Here is a 17,883-nt window from a genome sequence, read left to right as displayed (position 1 = left end):
TTGTAATTAGAAATATATTAAATCCAGATAACTCACTGTTATATATACTACTTGCAGATATAGCAAGTTCAAACCCTGTTAGAATCTTAATCTTAAATTAATCAGTTAAATGAAAATTAATTTTTGATTATTAATATTTATACAAGATGACACGCTGTGCATCTGTAGACTAATTTATTTGTAAAGAATACACCATTATTTAGTTTTGATTCTTTGATAAATCCATGAGTTTTATTTTTATTAACAAAAACTTACAATAAATCAGTTATACATACTCTAGTTTATAAAAAAATACTTACATTGAGTTATTTTAATCCATAAAATTATTCTATAAAAATTAATATACAGCTCTATACATGTTCTTACAGAATAGCTACATCTTTCACAATAAATATTGCAAAATATAATTTTGTAATCAATAAAATGTGTAAAATATTTGCTAAAATTATATCACATTTCATTAATCGAGAAAATGAAAACATTTGGAAGATAAAACTAAAATTCTAAGTTAAAACACTAATTAAATATAATTTATAGCTAATATAAGCTAATACCCAACTCAAATATATATAAATCGGAGAGAATTTCAAATATTTTATTAATATATTATTGTAATGAAATTTCGAGTAACAAGATAAATTACATAATTAATTAATGGGATTCATTTCGATTAAATAGCGAGATAACGGTGCGCCGCGCCGCGTCGCGCCCGCTTAGCGTGCCGCGCGCCGAATAAATATGGCGCTAGGCTAAAGCGCATTTAGTGTCATAAACGAGGGAATGCGACGGTTATACAAAGTAGGTGAAAAAGAGAGAAAGCGAGACTTTCGTTGGGGCGACAATAATTATAACGGGCGATTTTTATATAAGCGATCGCGCGACGAGATGTCGGTTTCTGTGCCAAACCTCTCGTCAAGTATCATACTTAAGTTAACGATGGCTCTTCCCTATGCCAATTGGCCAAGAGGGAATTAAAGTGACAGATGGATAAAACAATAAAAAAGCGAATAGAGTACAACAGCAGCAAAAATTGTCGTACGAAGAAAATTTTTCTCTTTTAACAAATGATCTTCGGGAATATTTTCTTATTCGTTTAAACAAATTACCCCGGAAGAGTTTTTAACTTGACGGTAATTATCTGGCAGATACCGCCATCCCAGAAGATATCCGATTTCTCCGACTAGTTTGTTTATGCAATAAAAAAACCAAAAAGAAAAATAAGAAAATACTGGTTTTAAAGCCAACCGGGTGAGTAGCGCGATTGTGTATAATTAATCAAGCTGTCTCTATTTATAGTTCGCGAACGCTTTACCTATTAGCTTAGTTTTCGATTAATCATCTAAAAAAATGCAACAAAGAAACCCGTCTTAAAATAACGGAGTATGGCGGCCAAATATATATATATATATACGTATAAGTAGTTTTTCTCGATAATTGCCGTATAAATTATTAAGCGATGCATAACGTAACACTTCGTGTTAATGTTCTTCATGGATATGTTCCATTTATAAAGAATATAATGCAATAATCCACGGATCCGTATTATACTTCACGATGGGCCAACGTAATTATTAATTCACATTTTAAAAAAATTGGCATTCCGTTACGAATGTCTGCAATATTTTCCCGGATAGATGAAATTCTCTGCCAGTTAAAAATAAATTATAAAAACATGCGCAAGACGGAAACTTAAACGACATTGTCCCGTTGCAAAGGGAAAAACTAATCGTCTCAAATTCGATCTTACGCATGTAAAAGCCATTAAAAAGAAAAAAAATCCAACTCACCTGAAGTTCCTGAACTTCCTTTTCTAGCTTCATCCTTTCGGATATTTCCGATTCTAGCATCTCGGAAACATGAGTGGACGTGGCCTGTTCTTCATTCAGATCCGACCAAAGTTCCGACACCTGAGAAGATGATGATAATTTACGATCCGCTATTCTACCACTATTATATCTGTAAACACTTTCCTTGCTGGGGGGTGGGGAAGTCAGTCGAGAGGGAGAAGTCAGGCGAGCGGGTGAAGTCAGGCGGGTGGGAGAAGTCAAGCGAGTGGGAGAGGTAAGACGAGTAGGGGAAGTAATACGGGGTGGCATCTTCGATGAAGGAGTCTTCAGGATTTCAAGAGAACGTTCTACAGAGCTGTATCGATTCCTGCTTAAAGATCGGGTATCGTTGAAGATACGCTGAGTCAGAGAAGGCTTTTCGTTGGACTTTGACAGGAAACGAAAACTGTTAGATCTTTCTTTCATATCTTGATACTTTTTTGACAGATACGATGATACATTGGATGTACTGGTACTCTTTTTTATTTCCGCTTTGGCTTCGGTTTTCTTGACGATATCGCTCGACACGCTGCCTCTGTTGTTATAATTGGTCACCGTTTTTTTCCTGATGGGAATGGGTGGAGTGGGGTTGGCATCCGATTTCTTGAATACTTTCTGCAGTTCTCTAATATCGATGGTCTGGACATTTTCCTTCTGAGAAGTGGCCGAAGCTTTACCGGTTGCCATTTCCGACTTAGTGACGTCGGATACTTTCTCTTTGCTTGCTGCAGATTTTTTATCGCCACCAGAAATAGCATTTAACTGATCGTTTGATTTACGATAAGCCGAATTAGCGTTGTTGTTGTTCCCGATGTTGGTTTTCTCACCATTGGTCCGATTCGGATCTTTGCCATTGGATACACCTCCGGATACCTGTCCCATCTTCGCCGTTTTTTCGGTTTCTTTTTTGATGGGTGCGATAACAGATATCGGCTTGACTAGTCCATTTTTTGGTGGTACCTGGCCGACCTTTACTACATTGCTATTATTAGTGGTATTGGTTTCCGTTTTCTGGACGGGAGTTGCCATTTTTTCAAGCTTTTTTTCCAACTAACAAAACTACAACTACTATTAAAAGCAGAACTAAAATCCAGTTTGGCCCTTGTATATATATATTCACATATTGGTCCTCATCGCATCGCAACGGATAAATTCTCCCCGAAACGAGTCTTCTGATTGACCTTGTCCACCATTTCACTCTACTTCCCTCTCATCGTCTTGGGAAAATGCGGTTTGACTGAAGCTAACACGTGCTTCACCTTCTTATTACACTAGTTTGTTCCTATTGGCACGAGCCTTCTCGAGTCTATTTTTGGATTTTCGTGTAACGGACTTTCTCTCTTATTTTGGGAGAGTCTAGTGTCGTGTTCTTCAGACCGATAACGCTTCCACCTCTCGACTGCATTTCTAGACTCCCGGTATCCAAAAAAATATATACGGTTTCGAGGCCATGCGGGGTCAAAGTTCAGGCTAAACCTTTGGCATCCCTCCAAAAAGTCGATACTCTGCCGGGATAATAAAGTTTGGCCGACGAGACGAGTTCCTGGTGAAAATGCACAGCTTAGCACATTCATTCCATGCCTAAGTTTAGCCTTGTCTGTCTCGTTCTTTCCGTTAAAATATATGGGTGTCACTATTCCCGCGAATTAACCACACCTCGGCTATTATCCGATCTTTTTTTCAATATTACCGTTTTATAATATTGTATCATCATAAATTATAAAACATAAAACTAAAATTCTTGATTTTTTCCAATTTTTCTCTTCACCCAAATGCAACACACATAACATAAAAAAAATCAATAGTTGGATTTTGATATTGGAATTACCAATTGCAAAGTTTGTCTCGAACAATGAGATCGTAAATAAAAAGTGGGTCGGGTATAAATGGGTCACCGTTTTGCCTTGGACGAGGATAAACCTTAATTATCTTAAACCCATTGAACCCGTGCGAATCATTACTTCATATACATAAATTATCAAATAGTTTTTTTTCGCTACAGCATGGCACTTTAACATTTGAGGATTCATTAGCGTAAAATTTCCGAAAGAAAAAAAAAACGAGCATGTAAAAATTTTTTTTGAGAAATTTAACACAACTCACTCCCACGTCTTCCTGCAGGTAAACATTCGTCTGCACTCTAAACTAAGTATGAACTTTCGGGGAATGGAAGAAATGAAAGACGAATATAATATATTCTATTCTTAAATATTTTAAAAGGAAAGTCTGCTGTCAACACTCAAACTCGTTCCACATGGCTCTTATTTTTAATAGAAGAACGTTTTTATCGATATAAGTGGATTGGTAACATTTATAATTCAATCTTAAATGACATTTTTTTAAAAAGTAAGAAATGATGCAACTCGACAAAAATCATAAATCAGCAAGGAAATGTTTACGAAAAATAAAAGAGAGCAGCATTCAGCAGTTCTTAAGTACTCTCTAATTATAGATTTATTATCATAGAGGCACCGACATCACCAAAATATATTTTTGAATAGCTCACCTTCACTTCCAATTTATCATTGTTATGCTTTAATTCGATCCTTTCCTTTTCTAATTTTTCTACTTTCGCTTTTAAATTCTCTAGTTCTTCCTGGAAAAATAAATAGATAGAATTTTTTGAGGAATTTTCAAAACATCCTTTAATATTCCATTTGATTCGTATGATATGATAGTGATATATGTATTTTAATTACAACCTGGACCGGTGTCAAAAAATCGAGTCGAAAGGAAACGTTGCAGGCAGCAAATCCGAGACATGTTGCGGACAGTGTGGACTAGACAAATTTCCAGCAATGTCAGCAGGAACTTTTGCTTACGGATTTTTTACTGCTTCTAAAATTGGAAAGTTGTTTCGGAACTGGAACTTTTTTTTAAATATATACGTATATTTATATAATGTGCTGACCGCACCGTATCCTTTCTGAGTCGTAGTACCATGAGGATCCAATAGAAGAGAAGAAACCGAGCGGGGACATAGCCAAGATAATTAAACTTATGGTCGCGAGTGTTTCTTAGTGTGGCACGTAAAAAGTGACAATAAACAGAAACGGAAACAAAGACAAGAGCTTTTGAGATCAGAGTGATGAATTAAATCGTATACAAAAGCGTTTTAAAACAAAGAACTACAAACTTGACGTTTATAAATGCCAAATAATCAATATTTAAATGAGATAAATCGCTGGAAACATTTTAACCTACAATTATAAAAGTTAAAATGTCGATTTAATTGAAATTTTCTATCTTATATAACGTTAACTAAATAATAACGTTAACAATGTATCGTGTTAAGAGCGGAACTACAGAAAGCTTTCCAGAAATATTTCGTAATGGGTCTAGTTGAAAGCTATGAATAAAAATAAAAATGCCAACGACTAATCGAAACTTTGTATATAAATATTTTGTATTTATTTAGTCGCTGGAATGAAGACGACAAACGAAACATGGCAAAATTGTTAACACTTTAAGAAGTTGGACCGCTTCATCCAAATGCAGGGTATATTCTAGGCAGGGCGCGGCTCACTCCCTATATCTTCCCCGCATTTAAACGATGCCGAAAAAGATTTCTAAAAAGGGATTTTTTTTTTATCTTCTCGTCGAAGGACGAGAAGATAAAAAAGACAAGAATTGGCCTTCTAAAATCACTTTCATGAAAGGGACACGGCACCGGGCAGTTATTAATAACGTTTGAGAGATTATCCGTATTTTTGAGCTATATTATTCACTAAAATCTCAATGTTTACATCCTTCAATGGTTTAATAGTTTATATTAATTATTTTGAATTTTTATACGAGCGAAATAAAATTAAGTTATATAACACACAGCAATATTTAATATAGTGATGTAAATTAAAACCGAAAAAATATTCTGAAAAAATTATTTTAGAAAAAGAAGCAGCCCAAATTATTCCCGAGGCAAGTTAAAGTATAAAATTTAAGCATAAACATCGTATTCATTAAACGTGTCAAAAAAAAACCAGCAATCATTTATGTCATTGAACGATGAAACTTGAACATCCCGAGTTTATCTTCGGCTTGTAGGCAGTTGTCTCGAAATGTCTGACATTCGTAAACATAAGGAAAAACGGAATAAATCAAAATTCTAAAAAAATTTCCAATTTTAGACAGAATATCGAACTTAGATCGTGTCAAAGGAAGTGCGTTGACGTTTCGAAAGTTTTCTTGGCACTTCTTTATAAACATTGTTTATTTTGGATATCATGCAGGATCTATTTGATGGATTGTTTTATAAATCAGAGGTGGCCTTTGGAAGAATTTAAATTTCTACAAGTTCCGCATAGCTCTATTGTAAATAAACTAACTCTCCCGACCTGTATGTAAATGGACCCGTGTAGAAAAGAGAGTTCACCAATATATTCACCATAAAAAACTTAAAAAAAAAATTTAAATGAAATATCTAAAAACATGCGTGTAATATTTAAATATAAAGTTTTAAAACATGAATTCAAATTATAGACAAATAAAAACCATAAAATACTGTCCAGAACATTAACACCAGAACACTATTTTTCTTTTTTTTTTTCTTTTTTTTACTTGTTAAATCCAAATTACTAACAAAAATCGTTTTTAAAATTGTGTAATTTTAATAATAATAATAACAACTTTAAAAATCTACGTAAAAACATTAATTTAACTTTTTAAATTGCGAAACGATAGAAATTCTACTGATGAGTTACTTGCCCTTGAAGTGGAATTAAATCCAGATAAGGAATTGTTTGCGTTAACGTGTACGATTAGTTGGTGAAGTCTCTCCAAAAGAAAAGCATAGAAGGAGAAGAAACGCATAACGATCTTGATATAGTTGCTAATTAATATGGACCCGATAACTTACCAACCTGTCGAATAGCCGAACATTTTACTATATGGCATCGAGCAGGTAGAAGACAATGTAATTGGATTAGTTACAAAATATCGTACATTGGCAAAGATACAATAGTAGTCTATTGTACATTACTAAAAATATTGGCCAAAGAAGATGAATAGAGACTTAAACGGAATACTTATGGTCTGGCGTAATTACGCAATGATATCGATTGCAAAGTCATTATTCACGTCAGAAAACTGTCACAATGTGATTGATCATCAGCGAATGCTGGTCCGAATGCAATGTATCAATTTAAAATCGATCACAAATTGCATTTAAATCTAATTAAATGGCCACCTGCACTCTATTTATAAATCTAATCAACTTATATAATAAATAACTGGGCCATTTTTATACTAAATATATTTATAAAATTCTATATTCTATAATTTGTGTTTACATATATTTTATTACATTGATATACTGTATGTACAGTACAGTACTGTACATTACATCATAAGTAATACACTAAAATAGTCTAGTGAAAATACTAAAAATTAAAAATCATTACTAGGTAACTATAATAAACATGTATTTTATATTATACTGTATTTATAAAATTTAATAGGACGATTTCATTTTAAAAGCTTTTCAGATAATTCAAAACCATAATAAATTAAACTAAGCATTAGAAATTACAATTATTGTTTAAATATGAGAAAGATAGTTTGACCAAATGACTTAGTTGGCATTGCTAGCTATATATTTCCTTTTTTAATCCATAGCGAAATTTTTCTGGAATGTTAATCTCATTATCCCAGAGCTTTAACATCATTTTACAATAACTATATGCTGTTTTAATTTAAAATTTTATGAAGTTTCTATGTTTAATTTTTATGATTCAATAAATGCTATATGCTTTTCTCCTCCTTACTTGTAAAAAGGGATGTTGTTTCATTACTACTTTGTTAAATGNTCATACTTTTCCTTCAACAATAGAGTCATGCCAGTCATCTGTCTAACACCTTTCAGGGAAAATTTTTGAATTTAAATAACATGACTTCTGGTTTGCATTGGAAGTTTGTATGTAGTTAATTGGGACCTCCTGTCCCCAAGGTTTCCATATCTGGTCTTGTCTTTCATCTATCTAGTTCCATTCTCTAGATTAAGGAAAGACAGACGAAAGGATGACAGTGGAAATTTATTGGGCTACAATTTTTTCAAATTGCAGCCCAATAAATAATAATGATTGCACTTAACAGTCTACTGCAAAGAGGAGTGTATACAATATAAAGCTAAATGCAATTTTATCACAAATACATGCCTAATAGCATTTGTGGAGATTTACTTGGTTGCAAGAATACAGCATAAAAATTTCCAAAATTTTTGGAGAAAACAATGGGAAATCCTAGAAAATTTTCAAACTATGGCTATTCAAATCTGTATATATCAAACTGTCAAAAAGCAAGAGTCTGCTATACTTTTGTTCTTATTTACCATTTAAACTGCCTTCAAATCAAAAATATAAATCATTCAACACATTTAAATTTAAACAGTCAATCCTGGAATCACATTGTAGCATTTAATTTACCATACAAATTTTTTTTTCTATAAGAACTAATATTAGTCCATATCAATGTTTGCCTTGTCAAATATCTTTATTTCACAAATTGCCATCTAATAACCATAGACACATTTTGGGATCATTTATTCCCTTTTCAGTATGTTTAGTAAAATACATGATTTTTTTTATTAGTACATTTTTATAATTTATGTAAAGAAAACAATTCTCTATGTGGTTTTTTATTGATCTGATTAGATTTAGATTTTACAAGACATCTTTGCAATAAAACAATCATACCTTTGTTCTACCAATAATTTAAGCTTTTAAATTTTCAAATGACTAATTTTAATTAGATATTTGAATCCAGAGCTTTCCAAAAAATATAATAGTATGATTTTCAAAAATTTGATCAAGATCAAAGTTATGTCCACATCAAATTTGACAATTTCAGTTCTTCTCTATTATAAACAATAAAAATAATATTTGCACATCATTTCTATCAATGTATTCAAATATTATATTGAAATATTTCATTTTGTATGGAGCAAAACATAAAAATTAATTCAAAATTTTAAAATTTTAATGCAACATCTAGAATTACAAAGATATTTTTTAAAGTAATGTTCTTGTCTTCTCTCTGATTTTTGACAACGCAAATTAAAGCTTAAATTTTCTAAATATAAACTAAATCGCACTTGAACCTTGGGCTATATTAAATTCATTTTTTAATTAAATTAAAATAAACTGCCTAAAATTGCTGTCATCTTCTATAAATATTAATATTGTAATTAGAAATATATTAAATCCAGATAACTCACTGTTATATATACTACTTGCAGATATAGCAAGTTCAAACCCTGTTAGAATCTTAATCTTAAATTAATCAGTTAAATGAAAATTAATTTTTGATTATTAATATTTATACAAGATGACACGCTGTGCATCTGTAGACTAATTTATTTGTAAAGAATACACCATTATTTAGTTTTGATTCTTTGATAAATCCATGAGTTTTATTTTTATTAACAAAAACTTACAATAAATCAGTTATACATACTCTAGTTTATAAAAAAATACTTACATTGAGTTATTTTAATCCATAAAATTATTCTATAAAAATTAATATACAGCTCTATACATGTTCTTACAGAATAGCTACATCTTTCACAATAAATATTGCAAAATATAATTTTGTAATCAATAAAATGTGTAAAATATTTGCTAAAATTATATCACATTTCATTAATCGAGAAAATGAAAACATTTGGAAGATAAAACTAAAATTCTAAGTTAAAACACTAATTAAATATAATTTATAGCTAATATAAGCTAATACCCAACTCAAATTTATATAAATCGGAGAGAATTTCAAATATTTTATTAATATATTATTGTAATGAAATTTCGAGTAACAAGATAAATTACATAATTAATTAATGGGATTCATTTCGATTAAATAGCGAGATAACGGTGCGCCGCGCCGCGTCGCGCCCGCTTAGCGTGCCGCGCGCCGAATAAATATGGCGCTAGGCTAAAGCGCATTTAGTGTCATAAACGAGGGAATGCGACGGTTATACAAAGTAGGTGAAAAAGAGAGAAAGCGAGACTTTCGTTGGGGCGACAATAATTATAACGGGCGATTTTTATATAAGCGATCGCGCGACGAGATGTCGGTTTCTGTGCCAAACCTCTCGTCAAGTATCATACTTAAGTTAACGATGGCTCTTCCCTATGCCAATTGGCCAAGAGGGAATTAAAGTGACAGATGGATAAAACAATAAAAAAGCGAATAGAGTACAACAGCAGCAAAAATTGTCGTACGAAGAAAATTTTTCTCTTTTAACAAATGATCTTCGGGAATATTTTCTTATTCGTTTAAACAAATTACCCCGGAAGAGTTTTTAACTTGACGGTAATTATCTGGCAGATACCGCCATCCCAGAAGATATCCGATTTCTCCGACTAGTTTGTTTATGCAATAAAAAAACCAAAAAGAAAAATAAGAAAATACTGGTTTTAAAGCCAACCGGGTGAGTAGCGCGATTGTGTATAATTAATCAAGCTGTCTCTATTTATAGTTCGCGAACGCTTTACCTATTAGCTTAGTTTTCGATTAATCATCTAAAAAAATGCAACAAAGAAACCCGTCTTAAAATAACGGAGTATGGCGGCCAAATATATATATATATATATACGTATAAGTAGTTTTTCTCGATAATTGCCGTATAAATTATTAAGCGATGCATAACGTAACACTTCGTGTTAATGTTCTTCATGGATATGTTCCATTTATAAAGAATATAATGCAATAATCCACGGATCCGTATTATACTTCACGATGGGCCAACGTAATTATTAATTCACATTTTAAAAAAATTGGCATTCCGTTACGAATGTCTGCAATATTTTCCCGGATAGATGAAATTCTCTGCCAGTTAAAAATAAATTATAAAAACATGCGCAAGACGGAAACTTAAACGACATTGTCCCGTTGCAAAGGGAAAAACTAATCGTCTCAAATTCGATCTTACGCATGTAAAAGCCATTAAAAAGAAAAAAAATCCAACTCACCTGAAGTTCCTGAACTTCCTTTTCTAGCTTCATCCTTTCGGATATTTCCGATTCTAGCATCTCGGAAACATGAGTGGACGTGGCCTGTTCTTCATTCAGATCCGACCAAAGTTCCGACACCTGAGAAGATGATGATAATTTACGATCCGCTATTCTACCACTATTATATCTGTAAACACTTTCCTTGCTGGGGGGTGGGGAAGTCAGTCGAGAGGGAGAAGTCAGGCGAGCGGGTGAAGTCAGGCGGGTGGGAGAAGTCAAGCGAGTGGGAGAGGTAAGACGAGTAGGGGAAGTAATACGGGGTGGCATCTTCGATGAAGGAGTCTTCAGGATTTCAAGAGAACGTTCTACAGAGCTGTATCGATTCCTGCTTAAAGATCGGGTATCGTTGAAGATACGCTGAGTCAGAGAAGGCTTTTCGTTGGACTTTGACAGGAAACGAAAACTGTTAGATCTTTCTTTCATATCTTGATACTTTTTTGACAGATACGATGATACATTGGATGTACTGGTACTCTTTTTTATTTCCGCTTTGGCTTCGGTTTTCTTGACGATATCGCTCGACACGCTGCCTCTGTTGTTATAATTGGTCACCGTTTTTTTCCTGATGGGAATGGGTGGAGTGGGGTTGGCATCCGATTTCTTGAATACTTTCTGCAGTTCTCTAATATCGATGGTCTGGACATTTTCCTTCTGAGAAGTGGCCGAAGCTTTACCGGTTGCCATTTCCGACTTAGTGACGTCGGATACTTTCTCTTTGCTTGCTGCAGATTTTTTATCGCCACCAGAAATAGCATTTAACTGATCGTTTGATTTACGATAAGCCGAATTAGCGTTGTTGTTGTTCCCGATGTTGGTTTTCTCACCATTGGTCCGATTCGGATCTTTGCCATTGGATACACCTCCGGATACCTGTCCCATCTTCGCCGTTTTTTCGGTTTCTTTTTTGATGGGTGCGATAACAGATATCGGCTTGACTAGTCCATTTTTTGGTGGTACCTGGCCGACCTTTACTACATTGCTATTATTAGTGGTATTGGTTTCCGTTTTCTGGACGGGAGTTGCCATTTTTTCAAGCTTTTTTTCCAACTAACAAAACTACAACTACTATTAAAAGCAGAACTAAAATCCAGTTTGGCCCTTGTATATATATATTCACATATTGGTCCTCATCGCATCGCAACGGATAAATTCTCCCCGAAACGAGTCTTCTGATTGACCTTGTCCACCATTTCACTCTACTTCCCTCTCATCGTCTTGGGAAAATGCGGTTTGACTGAAGCTAACACGTGCTTCACCTTCTTATTACACTAGTTTGTTCCTATTGGCACGAGCCTTCTCGAGTCTATTTTTGGATTTTCGTGTAACGGACTTTCTCTCTTATTTTGGGAGAGTCTAGTGTCGTGTTCTTCAGACCGATAACGCTTCCACCTCTCGACTGCATTTCTAGACTCCCGGTATCCAAAAAAATATATACGGTTTCGAGGCCATGCGGGGTCAAAGTTCAGGCTAAACCTTTGGCATCCCTCCAAAAAGTCGATACTCTGCCGGGATAATAAAGTTTGGCCGACGAGACGAGTTCCTGGTGAAAATGCACAGCTTAGCACATTCATTCCATGCCTAAGTTTAGCCTTGTCTGTCTCGTTCTTTCCGTTAAAATATATGGGTGTCACTATTCCCGCGAATTAACCACACCTCGGCTATTATCCGATCTTTTTTTCAATATTACCGTTTTATAATATTGTATCATCATAAATTATAAAACATAAAACTAAAATTCTTGATTTTTTCCAATTTTTCTCTTCACCCAAATGCAACACACATAACATAAAAAAAATCAATAGTTGGATTTTGATATTGGAATTACCAATTGCAAAGTTTGTCTCGAACAATGAGATCGTAAATAAAAAGTGGGTCGGGTATAAATGGGTCACCGTTTTGCCTTGGACGAGGATAAACCTTAATTATCTTAAACCCATTGAACCCGTGCGAATCATTACTTCATATACATAAATTATCAAATAGTTTTTTTTCGCTACAGCATGGCACTTTAACATTTGAGGATTCATTAGCGTAAAATTTCCGAAAGAAAAAAAAAACGAGCATGTAAAAATTTTTTTTGAGAAATTTAACACAACTCACTCCCACGTCTTCCTGCAGGTAAACATTCGTCTGCACTCTAAACTAAGTATGAACTTTCGGGGAATGGAAGAAATGAAAGACGAATATAATATATTCTATTCTTAAATATTTTAAAAGGAAAGTCTGCTGTCAACACTCAAACTCGTTCCACATGGCTCTTATTTTTAATAGAAGAACGTTTTTATCGATATAAGTGGATTGGTAACATTTATAATTCAATCTTAAATGACATTTTTTTAAAAAGTAAGAAATGATGCAACTCGACAAAAATCATAAATCAGCAAGGAAATGTTTACGAAAAATAAAAGAGAGCAGCATTCAGCAGTTCTTAAGTACTCTCTAATTATAGATTTATTATCATAGAGGCACCGACATCACCAAAATATATTTTTGAATAGCTCACCTTCACTTCCAATTTATCATTGTTATGCTTTAATTCGATCCTTTCCTTTTCTAATTTTTCTACTTTCGCTTTTAAATTCTCTAGTTCTTCCTGGAAAAATAAATAGATAGAATTTTTTGAGGAATTTTCAAAACATCCTTTAATATTCCATTTGATTCGTATGATATGATAGTGATATATGTATTTTAATTACAACCTGGACCGGTGTCAAAAAATCGAGTCGAAAGGAAACGTTGCAGGCAGCAAATCCGAGACATGTTGCGGACAGTGTGGACTAGACAAATTTCCAGCAATGTCAGCAGGAACTTTTGCTTACGGATTTTTTACTGCTTCTAAAATTGGAAAGTTGTTTCGGAACTGGAACTTTTTTTTAAATATATACGTATATTTATATAATGTGCTGACCGCACCGTATCCTTTCTGAGTCGTAGTACCATGAGGATCCAATAGAAGAGAAGAAACCGAGCGGGGACATAGCCAAGATAATTAAACTTATGGTCGCGAGTGTTTCTTAGTGTGGCACGTAAAAAGTGACAATAAACAGAAACGGAAACAAAGACAAGAGCTTTTGAGATCAGAGTGATGAATTAAATCGTATACAAAAGCGTTTTAAAACAAAGAACTACAAACTTGACGTTTATAAATGCCAAATAATCAATATTTAAATGAGATAAATCGCTGGAAACATTTTAACCTACAATTATAAAAGTTAAAATGTCGATTTAATTGAAATTTTCTATCTTATATAACGTTAACTAAATAATAACGTTAACAATGTATCGTGTTAAGAGCGGAACTACAGAAAGCTTTCCAGAAATATTTCGTAATGGGTCTAGTTGAAAGCTATGAATAAAAATAAAAATGCCAACGACTAATCGAAACTTTGTATATAAATATTTTGTATTTATTTAGTCGCTGGAATGAAGACGACAAACGAAACATGGCAAAATTGTTAACACTTTAAGAAGTTGGACCGCTTCATCCAAATGCAGGGTATATTCTAGGCAGGGCGCGGCTCACTCCCTATATCTTCCCCGCATTTAAACGATGCCGAAAAAGATTTCTAAAAAGGGATTTTTTTTTTATCTTCTCGTCGAAGGACGAGAAGATAAAAAAGACAAGAATTGGCCTTCTAAAATCACTTTCATGAAAGGGACACGGCACCGGGCAGTTATTAATAACGTTTGAGAGATTATCCGTATTTTTGAGCTATATTATTCACTAAAATCTCAATGTTTACATCCTTCAATGGTTTAATAGTTTATATTAATTATTTTGAATTTTTATACGAGCGAAATAAAATTAAGTTATATAACACACAGCAATATTTAATATAGTGATGTAAATTAAAACCGAAAAAATATTCTGAAAAAATTATTTTAGAAAAAGAAGCAGCCCAAATTATTCCCGAGGCAAGTTAAAGTATAAAATTTAAGCATAAACATCGTATTCATTAAACGTGTCAAAAAAAAACCAGCAATCATTTATGTCATTGAACGATGAAACTTGAACATCCCGAGTTTATCTTCGGCTTGTAGGCAGTTGTCTCGAAATGTCTGACATTCGTAAACATAAGGAAAAACGGAATAAATCAAAATTCTAAAAAAATTTCCAATTTTAGACAGAATATCGAACTTAGATCGTGTCAAAGGAAGTGCGTTGACGTTTCGAAAGTTTTCTTGGCACTTCTTTATAAACATTGTTTATTTTGGATATCATGCAGGATCTATTTGATGGATTGTTTTATAAATCAGAGGTGGCCTTTGGAAGAATTTAAATTTCTACAAGTTCCGCATAGCTCTATTGTAAATAAACTAACTCTCCCGACCTGTATGTAAATGGACCCGTGTAGAAAAGAGAGTTCACCAATATATTCACCATAAAAAACTTAAAAAAAAATTTTAAATGAAATATCTAAAAACATGCGTGTAATATTTAAATATAAAGTTTTAAAACATGAATTCAAATTATAGACAAATAAAAACCATAAAATACTGTCCAGAACATTAACACCAGAACACTATTTTTCTTTTTTTTTTCTTTTTTTTACTTGTTAAATCCAAATTACTAACAAAAATCGTTTTTAAAATTGTGTAATTTTAATAATAATAATAACAACTTTAAAAATCTACGTAAAAACATTAATTTAACTTTTTAAATTGCGAAACGATAGAAATTCTACTGATGAGTTACTTGCCCTTGAAGTGGAATTAAATCCAGATAAGGAATTGTTTGCGTTAACGTGTACGATTAGTTGGTGAAGTCTCTCCAAAAGAAAAGCATAGAAGGAGAAGAAACGCATAACGATCTTGATATAGTTGCTAATTAATATGGACCCGATAACTTACCAACCTGTCGAATAGCCGAACATTTTACTATATGGCATCGAGCAGGTAGAAGACAATGTAATTGGATTAGTTACAAAATATCGTACATTGGCAAAGATACAATAGTAGTCTATTGTACATTACTAAAAATATTGGCCAAAGAAGATGAATAGAGACTTAAACGGAATACTTATGGTCTGGCGTAATTACGCAATGATATCGATTGCAAAGTCATTATTCACGTCAGAAAACTGTCACAATGTGATTGATCATCAGCGAATGCTGGTCCGAATGCAATGTATCAATTTAAAATCGATCACAAATTGCATTTAAATCTAATTAAATGGCCACCTGCACTCTATTTATAAATCTAATCAACTTATATAATAAATAACTGGGCCATTTTTATACTAAATATATTTATAAAATTCTATATTCTATAATTTGTGTTTACATATATTTTATTACATTGATATACTGTATGTACAGTACAGTACTGTACATTACATCATAAGTAATACACTAAAATAGTCTAGTGAAAATACTAAAAATTAAAAATCATTACTAGGTAACTATAATAAACATGTATTTTATATTATACTGTATTTATAAAATTTAATAGGACGATTTCATTTTAAAAGCTTTTCAGATAATTCAAAACCATAATAAATTAAACTAAGCATTAGAAATTACAATTATTGTTTAAATATGAGAAAGATAGTTTGACCAAATGACTTAGTTGGCATTGCTAGCTATATATTTCCTTTTTTAATCCATAGTGAAATTTTTCTGGAATGTTAATCTCATTATCCCAGAGCTTTAACATCATTTTACAATAACTATATGCTGTTTTAATTTAAAATTTTATGAAGTTTCTATGTTTAATTTTTATGATTCAATAAATGCTATATGCTTTTCTCCTCCTTACTTGTAAAAAGGGATGTTGTTTCATTACTACTTTGTTAAATGTTTTTGATAATTCAGAATTTTTTTCTATTTTATCTCTTTTGGAATTTGAATTAACGAAAGTTTAGTGTACTTTTAATTATAAAAAATAGCAATAAATTATTATTCAAAATGTAACAGAAATTAGGCATCTATAAGTTTTTATAATAATATATTTTAAAAAATGTGTATTTAAGAATTTAGATAAACAAACTAGATTCATTTATTATCACCAACATTTTAAGTTTAAATTAAATTTTCTATCAAATATTTTGATAATTGTAAATAAAGTGTAACATATTATTAAAATCTTAAATTTTAATTCCAATAAATTTAGTATAATGATAATTAAAAATGGATTATAATAAAACTTGAAATTTCTATCTCATAAAATTTATATAATCAGTATTATATTACAAAAATTATATTATTCAATTATTCCAAGCACTTGGTTCACATTTCAGAAATAAGTCAAAAATTTCATAATTAAATCTAAAATAAAATATCCAACGAAATTTTATAACTACAGTTTCTGTTAACATGAAAGACAAGACTGTTATGACTGTTTTACTTTCAAAGTCAATGTACTCAGAATTTTAACTGTAAAAGATCAACAGTGTAGCAAGAGAATTTGTGTGTTTTTACATTTTTCAATGACGTTAACTGTTCAAGAATTTCAGATAGATGTTATCTATCTATGCAGAATTTCTCAACAATGATGTAATTAACATTGCAATAGTAACCAGGCCTTTGCAGAATTTTTAAAAGGATGGTTTTATTAATAAAATAAAACAATCCTTTATTTTTTGAAAATATTGCTTATTAATTTTTACAATATAACACAATATAGTAGATTAAGGAGGAACTGAATGGGTACAATATAAGCAAGCTACATTTGTATTTGATTTTTGTAGTATTTAAATTTAATTTTTTTAATTCTTTCAAAATGAGAGGTTAAAACCACAAATCTCTCATAGGCACGACTTTTGATAGTAAAAATTCAGAGAACTTTCAATGAACAACTAGTACATGGAATTACAACATATTTATTATTTTGATCTTGGCAAATCAAAATCTCTTACTTTAGACCTCAATAATTTATTTATCAAAAAGATTGTGAATTATTCAAATTTACTGATTAAAGTTTTGACTGAAGTTTTATATTAAAATCTAATTCATTATTATTATAATTCATCAAATTTATCATTTCAGAAAAATGCTCATAGTGAAATTCTTACATACGAAATCTAGCAATGGGTTTATTCTAATGAAAAATA

The 17,883-nt window shown here is 32.0% G+C and overlaps 1 protein-coding gene across 1 annotated transcript in view; it reads right to left on the bottom strand.

The window, feature by feature from the left end:
• Positions 1–620: 620 nt before the first annotated feature.
• LOC111636863 (unconventional myosin-XVIIIa-like) overlaps positions 621–17,883 on the bottom strand; it is a 75,204-nt gene continuing 57,941 nt past the window's right edge. The window contains exons 18-22 of the mRNA XM_023382251.1: positions 15,532–15,677; positions 13,335–13,424; positions 10,790–10,909; positions 4,333–4,422; positions 621–2,876 (exon numbers count right to left, since the gene is read on the bottom strand). Of these exons, the coding sequence (XP_023238019.1) occupies positions 1,584–2,876; positions 4,333–4,422; positions 10,790–10,909; positions 13,335–13,424; positions 15,532–15,677 (1,739 nt within the window). The 3' untranslated portion in view covers positions 621–1,583. The remainder of the gene's footprint in view (positions 2,877–4,332; positions 4,423–10,789; positions 10,910–13,334; positions 13,425–15,531; positions 15,678–17,883) is intronic.

This window comes from Centruroides sculpturatus, unplaced genomic scaffold, assembly GCF_000671375.1.
Source record: "Centruroides sculpturatus isolate CEXI.00-Female unplaced genomic scaffold, Cexi_2.0 scaffold1043, whole genome shotgun sequence".
NCBI classification, from domain to species: domain Eukaryota; kingdom Metazoa; phylum Arthropoda; class Arachnida; order Scorpiones; family Buthidae; genus Centruroides; species Centruroides sculpturatus.
This window is presented reverse-complemented; position numbering and strand designations above follow the sequence as displayed.